The sequence below is a fragment of the Rhagoletis pomonella genome, unplaced genomic scaffold (genome assembly GCF_013731165.1).
Source record: "Rhagoletis pomonella isolate Grant_MI unplaced genomic scaffold, Rhpom_1.0 Rhpom_scaffold_00008, whole genome shotgun sequence".
Taxonomy (NCBI): domain Eukaryota; kingdom Metazoa; phylum Arthropoda; class Insecta; order Diptera; family Tephritidae; genus Rhagoletis; species Rhagoletis pomonella.
In genome coordinates this window covers 22,274,539-22,286,077 of record NW_023458562.1, presented here as the reverse complement: position 1 = coordinate 22,286,077, position 11,539 = coordinate 22,274,539, and the positions used below count along the sequence as shown (strand labels likewise).

The 11,539-nt window shown below is 37.3% G+C and overlaps 2 protein-coding genes across 2 annotated transcripts in view; one reads left to right on the top strand and one right to left on the bottom strand.

Annotated features, from left to right (window-relative positions):
• The window catches only part of LOC118744420 (aquaporin-11), a 7,401-nt gene extending 1,143 nt beyond the window's left edge, over positions 1-6,258 (top strand). The window contains exons 2-5 of the mRNA XM_036477430.1: positions 1,867-2,154; positions 2,229-2,503; positions 5,782-5,973; positions 6,033-6,258. Coding sequence (XP_036333323.1) covers positions 1,977-2,154; positions 2,229-2,503; positions 5,782-5,973; positions 6,033-6,242 — 855 coding nt within the window. The 5' untranslated portion in view covers positions 1,867-1,976 and the 3' untranslated portion in view covers positions 6,243-6,258. The remainder of the gene's footprint in view (positions 1-1,866; positions 2,155-2,228; positions 2,504-5,781; positions 5,974-6,032) is intronic.
• LOC118744419 overlaps positions 5,700-11,539 on the bottom strand; it is a 9,372-nt gene continuing 3,532 nt past the window's right edge. The window contains 1 exon segment of the mRNA XM_036477429.1: positions 5,700-11,539. This exon segment is cut by the window's right edge and continues 1 nt beyond it. Coding sequence (XP_036333322.1) covers positions 6,623-11,539 — 4,917 coding nt within the window. The 3' untranslated portion in view covers positions 5,700-6,622.

Here is an 11,539-nt window from a genome sequence, read left to right as displayed (position 1 = left end):
ATAAAATAAAATAAAATAAAATAAAATAAAATAAAATAAAATAAATAAAATAAAATAAAATAAAATAAAATAACATAAAACGAAGTAAAGTCAATGCTCGTCTCTCTTGCCTTGGATCCAGGTTATAGGAACATCGAAGACAACGTGAAACAGATGAATTGTTCAAAGCAGGAGCGTGTTTTAATGACACTGAAGGGGTAGCACTAAGATGCCCTCTCGGAATAATCCAAAAGGATACAGAGTTTTAAGATATCAAGCCTAATCAAGGCCTTGCCTGATTATATCAGGAAGAAACCATTGGATCTGCTTAATAGAACAACGACAGAAGTATTGAGAATAGGAGCAACCATAAGTGGCACTGATGCCTTGCCAGATGAAGAATAATACCGGTTTGTTTCCAAACCAAATTCGACAAAGGATGACGGATTTTATCCAATTAAAAAGCTTGGACGTCGTTTAAAAGGCAGAAAGGCTAGACTTGGATATTAAACTGTGCTCTACTCTTCTTTCTCAAGGCAAACACAAAAAGATTGCATCGCAACTCCGAAACAGATGGCTGGTATTTCGATAACTGAACTTAGTGCACAAAGACTTGGTTATGTGATGAGCTAGAAATTAGGACGGCCAGAGTGCAAACATGCTCGAATATGTACTATCGAAGAAGTTCTTTTTCATATCTGACAAAGTGCTTTCAAGACTTCCAGATATCTAGTACACGCTCAGTCTCAACTCAAATTGGGATTGGGGAATACATGTACGGCTTACTTGATATCAAATATCGCTTAAAGTTATCTTTGAAACGGACGGAATCGAAAAATATTTTACGGTTCTTTGGCAGCGACATTCTATGTACCTATGTATTGTTACACCATGCGACAAAACCAAAAAAAAAAATAAATAAATATTCAAAACACACAAAGCGATTAATAACTATAACACGAAACTATGGGCCAAATACAGTTAAACTGCGTTTTTGTTTTTCATTCTGACGTTAGGATACTTTTAAAGGACTTTGAAATTTTAATGATATGATTAATTCAAAAAATTATAAATTTTTTGGTTTACAAGGACGTATAGTTATTGGAAAGCGCTTTTAATTAATTTTATTTTTTAGCTAATAATGTTACAAGGAAGTGGTCTTTGTACTTGACATAAATTTTTTTTTTCAAAAATAAATACTGCAAACTTTCAAGGATGTTCAAGCACAAAATTTTAAAATGTAATTTTCCATAAACATTCATCATCATGCACCAAAAAAAATTTTAGAGAATTTTATGTTTTATTTAATACCCCCACCGTATTCTACATTGCACTGAATTTTTAAAATATTTTTTTGAATTAATCACTTTTAAAATATCAAGGTCTTTTAAAACAAAATTCTGGCATTAAAGTGAAAATCTAAATACGTAGTTTTACTATGTTTTGCCCATAGTTTCGCGAATATATTAATATTTTTGTGTAAAATTTACTGCATTTAAATGCAGCAACTACGACATAGTTGAAAAACTTGGATGAGAAATTCAACCTACGCAACTTTAATGATGTATGCTCATTCTAGTTTCGAATAAGTTTTACTACGATACCGTCCACGGCCCTCAACAATCTTGCACGCTTCGCGGATGCATTGGATTTGTATCCAGTTTATATTTTCAGGCTCAAGTTTTTCGTTTGAGCAGTTAGTAGCTTTTCGGCCTCATCGGGGTTCAATTTTAAACTGCTAAAAATCAAGCAAAATAGTAATGCCTCCGTCAAAACATGCAGGCCCAGTTTCAAGTTCAGACTAAATTTTGTTTAACGCATTATTTCGTATTTTAATTTTAATTTTAGAAAATTTCCTTTTTTTAAACCAATATTTTTTCTATTTAGGAACACTATTTCTGGATGTTTTCCGGTTCAAGCCATCCCATCTAGTCATAGACTTAAGTAATAGTTTAAGTTTGACTCGCGGATCGAACGAGTATACATACATCAACAAAATGTCGATGACATCGCTGGGTATCAGCACCGGTTTCATGATCGGTTACTGTGTCCTTGCCCAGATAGCTCGTCGTTTCGCCAAACGTTTCGTCGATCGCGAAGGCATCGTGCCGGTACTCATTAATGAAGCGATCGCTGCAGCAGAATTATGCGCTTGCTGTTTTGAATTAATCATTGGTAAGTGCATATTTACACAAGACCGAAGTTGCTCAAATAGTTTCTTAAATATTTACTTTTCTTTGATTTCGTAGTAGCGGATAATTTTGGTGTTGCCGCTTATGCAGTCTTTCTATTTATGCTTACCATTTGGTGGGGCAAAGTATGGGGTGATGCTTCGGCATGTCCATATACACACATGGAAGACCTGGTGGAAGGCAAGACATCATTGAAGGAAGTCGCCTTGCGTACATGGGCCGAATTAATGGGCGGCTGTTGTGTTTATAGGATAGTTCAAGTCTTTTGGTGGTTCGAATTTGCCGAAACTCACAAAGGACGCGCCTTTGAGGAATGCAACGCTGATTTACAGGTAAGAACTAGAAAGTGACTTTTGTTGAATATGCATGAACTTCATTTTGTAAGGAAGTAATATCGTCTCGCTTCTAAGGTATTGTCTCTAAGAAGCACTAAATTTTAAATTAGCATTCGCTGCCGATGTTCTAAACTTAAACAATAGGAAACCAAGTGTAGAAACAGAACCGCCCAAAAAACGTGACACTTTTTTCAAAATTTTTTGTTTGATACAGAAACACATGTAGATGCTCTCAAGGAATTTCTGCAACTATGGCCAACAAATTCTTTGGAGAGGACGACCCTTCGAACAGGATAGGCGCGGGGCTGCCAGCTATCCTAAGCTATGGGGAGCCATATTGGGCATAAAAAAGTGCCAATTAGAAAAATAAAAGTGCCGTAAAAGATTCGATTATTTTTAACCAAAAGAAGATTATTTCTTTCTTACCCATTTAGAATAAAATAAGAACCACGTTTCTGAAACAAATTGGCAGGCCTATCATGGGTGCTCCATGCCGGTGATATGTATCGGTTTACGAAGCTTTTTTTTGAAATCTTGATTTTTGGGATACTGAGTAAACCGGATTTTTACCATCGATTAAACCGGGTTTTCACTTAGTTTCATCTTAAAATTCCAAATATTTATTTTATTGAAAATAGAACTATTTACAACATTTTTATTAATATTATATTTATTAATATTATATTTATTTTATTTTTCTGAATTTTCCTGTTATTTGTTGTACTATAAAAGATAGTAGATCTTATTGCACTAATGTTTTTTCGCAATAAATGAAATGAATTATATCTGAATACTAGAAAATATTCCACCGCAGAAAATTACTTCTATACATAGTATAAAAAAACCCAAGATTCTTTGTACCCCGTAATCTCGAAAACTACTAAACGAATTGAGAGTGACTTTTTTACTTCGAATTTTAATAGGGTTGCCGCCTGCCTGAAAAAACTATAAAATGCGCACCTTTCGTTGGATTAAAAAAGAAGAGGTGTCGAATGAAAGGGATTAGCCTCTAGAAAAGCACTAATGTTTTTTTTAATAGGGTTGCCACCTGTTAATAAAATAAACTATATTCAATCATAATAAGCGTAGGCATCAGTTCTGCACCGTCACTGTCAAATGAAAATGTATTATTTTTCAGAGTAGGATTGCCACCTATAAAATAATAAAAGATTTTCGCCGTTCGTTGGATTACAAAATGAGATACCAAATGAAATGAAATGGCCTTCGTACAAAAGCTTTCATTTTTTAATAGGGTTGCCACCTATTTAAAAATTACTATCTTCTATACATAGTATACAGGAAAGTCGAGATATTTTGACCACGCTGAACGGATTTATACGAGACTTTTAAAGTAGAAGCTGTATCGATAGGTATATTATCTTTAGTACTTCAAATTCCTATAGGGTTACCACATGTCTAAAAAATTATTAGATCCGCATTATTCGTTGGACTGCAAAAAATGAGGTGTCAAATAAAAGGACTCAGCTTTTACATGTTCAATAATGTACTACTTTTTAATTAGTGTTGCCACTTTTAAAAAATTATAAGATAATCACCGTTTGTTGGACTAAAAGTTGAGGTACCAAGTGAAAGGATATGGTCTTTGCATGTGTAATAAGTTTTTATTTTTTGTTTGAGTGGGATTGCCACCTATTTAAAAATTATGTATGTATAATACGCGAGGGTATTTTTTGTTAATGAAATTATATTTGCACAGTTCATTCAATTTAAAAAAGTGAGGTGTCAAAGGAAAACGCTTGACCTTCCGATTTGCAGTAAGGTTTTATTTTTCGAAGGAGGAAAAAAAATGTGGGCTGTTCGTTAGGCTACAAGAAATGAGGTGTCAAATGAAAGGGCTTGGCGTTTTAGCGAAATTTTAAATTTTCGAATCCCTCCAAATTTCTTTGTTTTTTTTTACAACGAACAAACCAACGGATTTGATTTTTTTTTTGCTTCGAATATTTGACCAGCTGTGAGCGTTCAAACTAAGCATGTTTCAGCAAGTGCATTAAGTATTTTCGCGCTTTTTTGCAGTACAAAGTTTGTTTACAGAAAAAATTTTATTTTTCTAACTTTCTAAATATTTGTATTAGTGGTTTAATTGAAATTTTTGGGTATGTGTTAAATAAAAACAAAGTATGTTTGTGGCCTGTGCTTATGGGTTTTAGTGCATAGCCGTGGTACAAAATGCCCTTTCTGATAAAGTGTTTTAGCATGTGAAATCTAATCTTCTGTGGAATAAAAGTTGGGTGGATTCGACAGGATTTGTCCCAGTATTGTATTGGTTTTGTCGTCTATATTGTCTGTGTCAAGTCGAAGAATTAGGTGCCGGTTTCTGCAATTTTTATTTTATTTTTTGCGTTTTTAAGGTACAATATCAGAGTCAAAACGCATCCTTTTTAGTTTGATATAGTAAACCAGTATCAACAAAAAAGTTTTTGGTTGTCGAAAATCATGTATTTTCTAATATTATTGATCCCTCATAAGATACAAATACAAAAATATACAAAAAATATTACACCTAAAATTTGTTTTTTTTTTGCCCGATTCTTAGCCGACGTCTCCTCCTCTTAAACACAAAAAAAGGCTAACTTAAGGGCCCCTACCTATACCCAATACATACTGCATTATCTGTTTCGTGCTGAAATAAGTAGGCGACAAAACTCTGGTCGAGTCGAAACTTAGGCAATGCAACGTTATACGAATTGACTCTCAAAAAACGACTTGCAGTCGACACTCACAACCATTCTAGCTATATTTGAAATCATCGTTAAAGGTTCCATTTTAAAGTACAGATATAATGTTCGGATATATTGCAAAAACATTCAACATTTTGTAGAACGATGGAGCCCAGGTCTGAACTGCACTTTTATGTCAATAGCTTAAAAACCGAATGTTTAATAATCTCAAGATTTTTGATGTACCATTTGACCACTTCAACTCCTTCTCAACGTACTTCATTGCCACTATGAACTGTTACGATCGAAAAAATCCCTTGCATATGTAGATCTTTAAACTTTTGGTACGAATAGCTAGAGGTTGCCACTACCTTATGTCGGCATAATGATCAACTCCTTCATCGCTTACCACGATCGATCCGACGGCCCCGACACCGAATTCGGGACTGTGTGTACACTGGGTCGGAAGGCAAAGATGTAGGACCTAGGGTGCTGGTAAAGAAGACGAATTCTTATTCTAGAGCTCATTATATCCATTTATTTATGAATTTTCGAAAGACATTTTTTAAATACAAATCTATAACTTTTACTCCCCAGGTACACCCCTATCTCGGCGCCGCTATCGAAGGTTTAGCCACGCTGCTCTGTCGTCTCGCTTCGAAGGCGCTCAGTGAGAAAGAGCCGAAGTTCAGCAACATCATTGACTCATTCATTGGCACCAGTTTAGTGGTAGCAGGTAAGCGAAAATCAGCCAACCAAATAACACTATTAGTCATTAGTTCTGTCCATGCACAACAATGGAACACGTGAGATCCCTCTCAAGAAAAGTTTATGCTTTTAATTATGTGATGTTTTCAGCATTTAACTACTCGGGCGGCTATTTCAATCCCGTGCTGGCAACTGCGCTCAAATGGGGCTGCCGCGGACACACCAATTTGGAGCACATCATTGTCTATTGGATTGGAGCATGTGTTGGCGCGCTGTTGTCAGTGCCGGTTTATAGAGTGCCAGTCGTCAGACGCTTCCTAGTGGGCGAACACAAAGAGAAGGAAGAATAGAATCGTGGCCAGCGAAGTGCCTTTGCCGAGTTGTTGATGCAATGTAGCAGTTATTTGTGCACATCTTTAAAATTTTCGCACCTGTTTCATATTTTAACGTATATGTACGTATATGATTTTATGATAAATATAATTGGCATTTTTAATTTGTTAACACAAAAAGACTTTAGTTAAATGCAACGAAAAATACTCGAATTTTTTGTTATAGTGTTGAATACTTCACAGTTGTTACCTTATAATTGTAAAAAAAAAACATACGTACTTACATACATTTTTGTACGTACGTTAAGTTAATAAATACATACATAAGTATGATCAAATACAAAATATGTAATTTTGTAAATATATATTTATAATTGTACTTGACCAAAAATTACAAGCTACGTTGTTGGTATTGTATCGGTTGTTATTGTTGTTCCTGTTGTCGCAGTTGTTTGCTTTCGTTTGCCGCGACGCTTGCGCGTTATAAATAAATTTACAACATTATCCGAAACCTTTTCAAAACGATAATCACTCGTTCCGAGTGAAATGTGCTTCGTACTGGCATTGCTATCGTTGACCGATGAATTCATATTCTGCGATGCGCTGTAATCCGTTTCATCTATGGTAACATTCATGTTGGAAACTTGCAGCGAATTGCTGCTGATGTCACTGAGAAAAGTGTCAGAGGCATTGAAGTCAACGGCAGGTGTTGCATTCGATGTCGAAGGCGCTTCAGCTACAGGCGTGGCCAATTCTGAGACAAGAATTTCATGCGTAGGTTCTTCAGCAGATTGTGCGGTCAGGGGCTGCGACACTTGCGTTATAGCTGCAATGTTAGTCGCCAATTTTGTTATAGGTCTCACCTGCGCAGCTGTAGCTGAAGTTTTATCAGTCACTTTGGGTGAGGCGAACATTTGTTCTAAACGTGAATCAAGTTCCCGATATTGCTCATCCTGACTAATATTGGCCGGTAATGATGTTGGAGTTTGCGGTGCAGGCAGTATGCCATTCGACTCGTTGGCTTTATCATTCTGCAGAATCTCGAGAATGTCGCTATTTTGTGGCAAATCAGACGCGCTAAATTCGCATGGCATTTGTGCTGGCTGTGCAGTCGTTGATAATTCCGAGCTGCGCGCTTCCTCCTCCACCTCGTCATCACTGTCTTCGATGCGCATTTTGCAGCGTTTGCGGTTGCGTGATTTGGGCATTACTTCGGGCTCATCATCTGTACTCGCATATGATCTGCGTCGCTTTGGAATTTTGGCGAGTGTGTTCTCAGCACGCTGGGATGTATTTGATTCAACTATTTTGGAATGACTTGCGACTGAATCATTAATCACAGAAAGTGATTTCGATGAATGGCAAGGAACTTCTTTTTGTTTTGAGCTCTCAGGAGTTTTGTGCGCATTTTCTTTTTTCTGCACACACAGTTCTAACTTAGCGCGTTTCTCTAGACTTTCGATACCCACTGCTGCCTTCGAGAGCGTATTTTTGTGCTCTTCTGTTGCTCTTTTCTTCCCAACGACAGAACTTCTACTCCTTTCTTTTTGCGATTTGTAGTCTTCCGTTAACTTTTCTTTAGAACTACATTTCGCATTCAGTGTCTGCTTGTCGCGTGACCTTACTTCTGTTGGTGTGGTACCATCCACCTCTTTCTTGGAGAGTAGTACTTTAGATGAGGACTCTGGCTGCGCAGTTTGGCCTGTTTTGTTACAATTTTCGACTTCTTTTTCGCTTTTCTTTGGTTGCCTTATCTGCCCTGCGATCACCTTTTCGGTGATTTTTTTTTCCCGTTCGCTTGATATCTCTATTTTTAACTGATTTTGAACGGGCACATTTTTTTCGCCGCCAGCCAGACTCGGGTCGTCTCCAGTATTTGTTGAACCATTCTTAGTTTGTGAAGAGTGCGGTTTCTCAGTCAATTGACACTTGCGATGTTGTTTAACTTTCGTGCTAACTGCACGCAAGTCTTTTCCGTCGCTCATTTGATTGCTTTTAGCAGGTTTTTCTTCAGAACAACTAGTCTGTTCAATTTCTGTTTCTTGACTCTTGTTCTCTCCATCACACGTTTCAACTTCCTTAAGGCATTGCGATTTCTCTTTAAGGTTCATTGCAGGTTTGTATTCATCAGTCTTTTGTTTTGTAAGTGTTTGGGATGCTCTTTTATCGGCTGTTTCGCCGTATTTAAAACGCTTATTTGGTAAGTGGCTTGATTCGCTTTCCAACTCTTCCGTCGATCCTGCAGTCTTATTAGCTAATAACTTTCCGCTCTCACCTTCAGCTGCATTACTTCGATTAGCATTTATTTCTTCTGTCTTCTTTCGAACTTTTTTCGAGCTTGCAACTAATTTGCATTCGTCTACGATGTGTTTGACCTCCACTTTTTCTCTTGAATGCAGCAATTCCACGTTATCCACCTTTGTTGTCGTTTCCTGTGCAGGTGCAGTGTCTAGCATTATAACACTTTCGATAATTTCCGATGAATCGCCCACCTTCCTCCTTGCCCAATTATCGATTTCTTTTATTATGCGCTCACTTTTTGCCTTTTCAGCAGACAATGCTTGCGCTTCCTCCGGTGTTCGTCCATTTAGAAGTCGCGTATCTATCAGCTCCCTCTCAACAATAGCGTTTATTTCTACAATCTTGGTTTCTTCTTCCGTCAAAATTAACGTTTGTCTTATAGCATGGCTTTCCTCCTTTTTCGAATTCTTACTCCGCTTTGTACGCTTCTCTACTTTGTCACCAAACTGAGAACAATCTGTAGCACTATTTTTTGAGACTTCCCCATTAACAGCAGTCAGGCCGTTTACACTGTTAGCCTCCTCGGAGTTTTCCCTTTTCCGTTTAGCACCAATTTTTGGAATTTTAAATTTCCACATGATTTCCGCGCGTTTCACGCTATCAATTAGCGCACAATGTTCGGCAGGCAGTTTAACGCTCTTCGAAAGCTCCTTGATCTTTGTTTTCGAAACTTCGCCACTCGTTGTATCAATTGCTTCCAAGCTTTTATTTTTCTTTAATTCTACGCCAACTGGCTTGTGTTCGGCTTTTATTGTGGGCTTTTCACATTGAAGACTGACCTCTGCTTTCGTTTTACCAATACAACGGTTCTCTTCCTCATTCATGCTCTTAAGTAAATAAGACACTGCATCCTCGAGCTCCTTATCTTCACTTTCATCAGTAATATTCTCTGTGTTCGTTAGTTTAATTTCATTTTGTGAGTTTGAGCCATCCATGACTGCGGTTTCCTCAGCGCCAACATCTGTTTTGTTAATTTCCGCTAAGGGTTTCGCATTTGCAACGAGTTCAGCTACCAGACCGAGATTCGTATTATCATTTGAAATTTCGCCGGAGTGATCGATTGTTGTTGTTAGCTTTGAGACGTTTTCTTCAATAGTCAGCTGCGTAATTGAGCTGACTCCATTCTCTGTGCGAATTGTATTCGAATTCGCACCTTCAGTTTCTATGTTATTTGTGTAATTTTCGTCTTCAATCACTTTGGAACGTTGTTCTTCAGTCGTCTTTTGCATATCATCGATTCCTGTATCGCCCAATTTTTTGATATTCAAATCTTTCTGCTCTTCATTAATATTCTGCTTGGGGACAACTTTCTGTTCCAGCAGTATTTCCTGACGATCTATCTGATTCTGCTCATGCCAAATTTTATGCTCTTGAACTTTTTTTTGCGCGTGAAGGTCTTTATGATCATGAACGTTCTGCTCCCTCACCGCTTCCTGCTCATTAAGTATTTCTTGCTGATGAGCATCTTTTTGGCCATGCGAAATATTATGCTCATGAACAGCTTTCTCCTCATGACCCTTTTTCTGCTCATGTAGTGCTTTTGGCTCTTGAACAGCTTGCTGCTCTTGAAACATTTTCTGATCATGAAGAACTGTCTGCTCCTCAACGGCTTTCAGCTCATTAAGTATTTCTTGCTCATAAACATCTTTCTGCTCATGCGAAACATTCTGCTCATGAATAGCTTTCTCCTTATGACCCCTTTTCTGCTCATGAAGTGATTCCTGCTCTGGGTTAGTTATTTCTTTCTCATTCACAATTTTGTGCTCATTTCTGTTTCTCTGCTCAATTGACGTACCTTCATTCAACGATTTTTGTAATGACCCCTTAGCAAAGAAACTATCTGAGGCGTTATCCAATTCAATAGAAGCTTCAGCTGGAGCCATAGAATTTGCTTCTATACCACTAGTTACTTCCGATATATTAGCGTAGACTAAGCCTTCACACTGTGACAAACTCGCTCTTTTACAATTGCTGCTCTTAGAAAGCTCAATAGCGCTTTCATCAGTTTTTCCAACTTCTTTTACGTTTTCCGTCGGTTTAGTGGATTTTGTTTGAACAGCCGATTTTTTAGCTTCAACTTTGCCTGCTTTTTTTTCTTTAACTACACCAATTTCGGAAGATCTTGTATTATTTTCAAATATTGCGGAATTTTCTTGTACGGCAGCCGAGTCCAGATGCAAATCGTCAAATGCGAGTATTGTGTCTTTTGCTTTTATGACTTGTATCTCACCTTTACTTTGACGTCTTGTCTCCCCTTGCTCCGAATTGTTGGTTTTAACCATAGTTTTATTTGAGATCGTACCTTTCTTGGATGTGCTATGGCAATCAGGCTGTTCTTCAACTTCATCCGATTCTATTTTATTTGTACCTTGACTATCGGCCTTGTTTGCAATTTGAAGATTATCAGTTGAAGTGTTGCAAATTGAGTCATTTTGTTCTATAATACTGGTATTGTTTGAAAGTTTCTCGTTTCCAGATTCAGGTTCCAAGTGCTCTAAACTGGCTTTAATTTTATTTATATCCAATAGTTTCACCTCTGACGGGACTACATTCGGGAAGCTTTTAGTTTTATCAGCAGAATTTTCTTGAACGTTTTTCTCTTCCATGCAATTTACGTCATTCATTTTACTATCGCCCATATCCTCCCTAACTTTATCGCAAATAACACCCTCCGTTTTGTTTGTAATTTGAAGAATATCTGCCGGAGTAACGCAAATTGAGTCCTTTTGTTCTAATTCGCTAGGAACGGCCTTTATACTGGTATCGTTTGAAGATTTCTCAGTTACCTTTTCAGATTTATGCTTCAAGTGCTCTGAGCTGCCTTTAGTTTTACTTGTATCCAATGGTTTCACCTCTGACAGGACTGAATTCTCGGAACTTATAATTTGATCAACATACTTTTCTTGTACGTTCTTCTCTTCCATGCAACTTACGTTATTCATTGTACTATCGCGCATATCCTCCATAACTCTATCGCAAATAACACCATCCGATTTGTTCGTAATTGAAAGAAT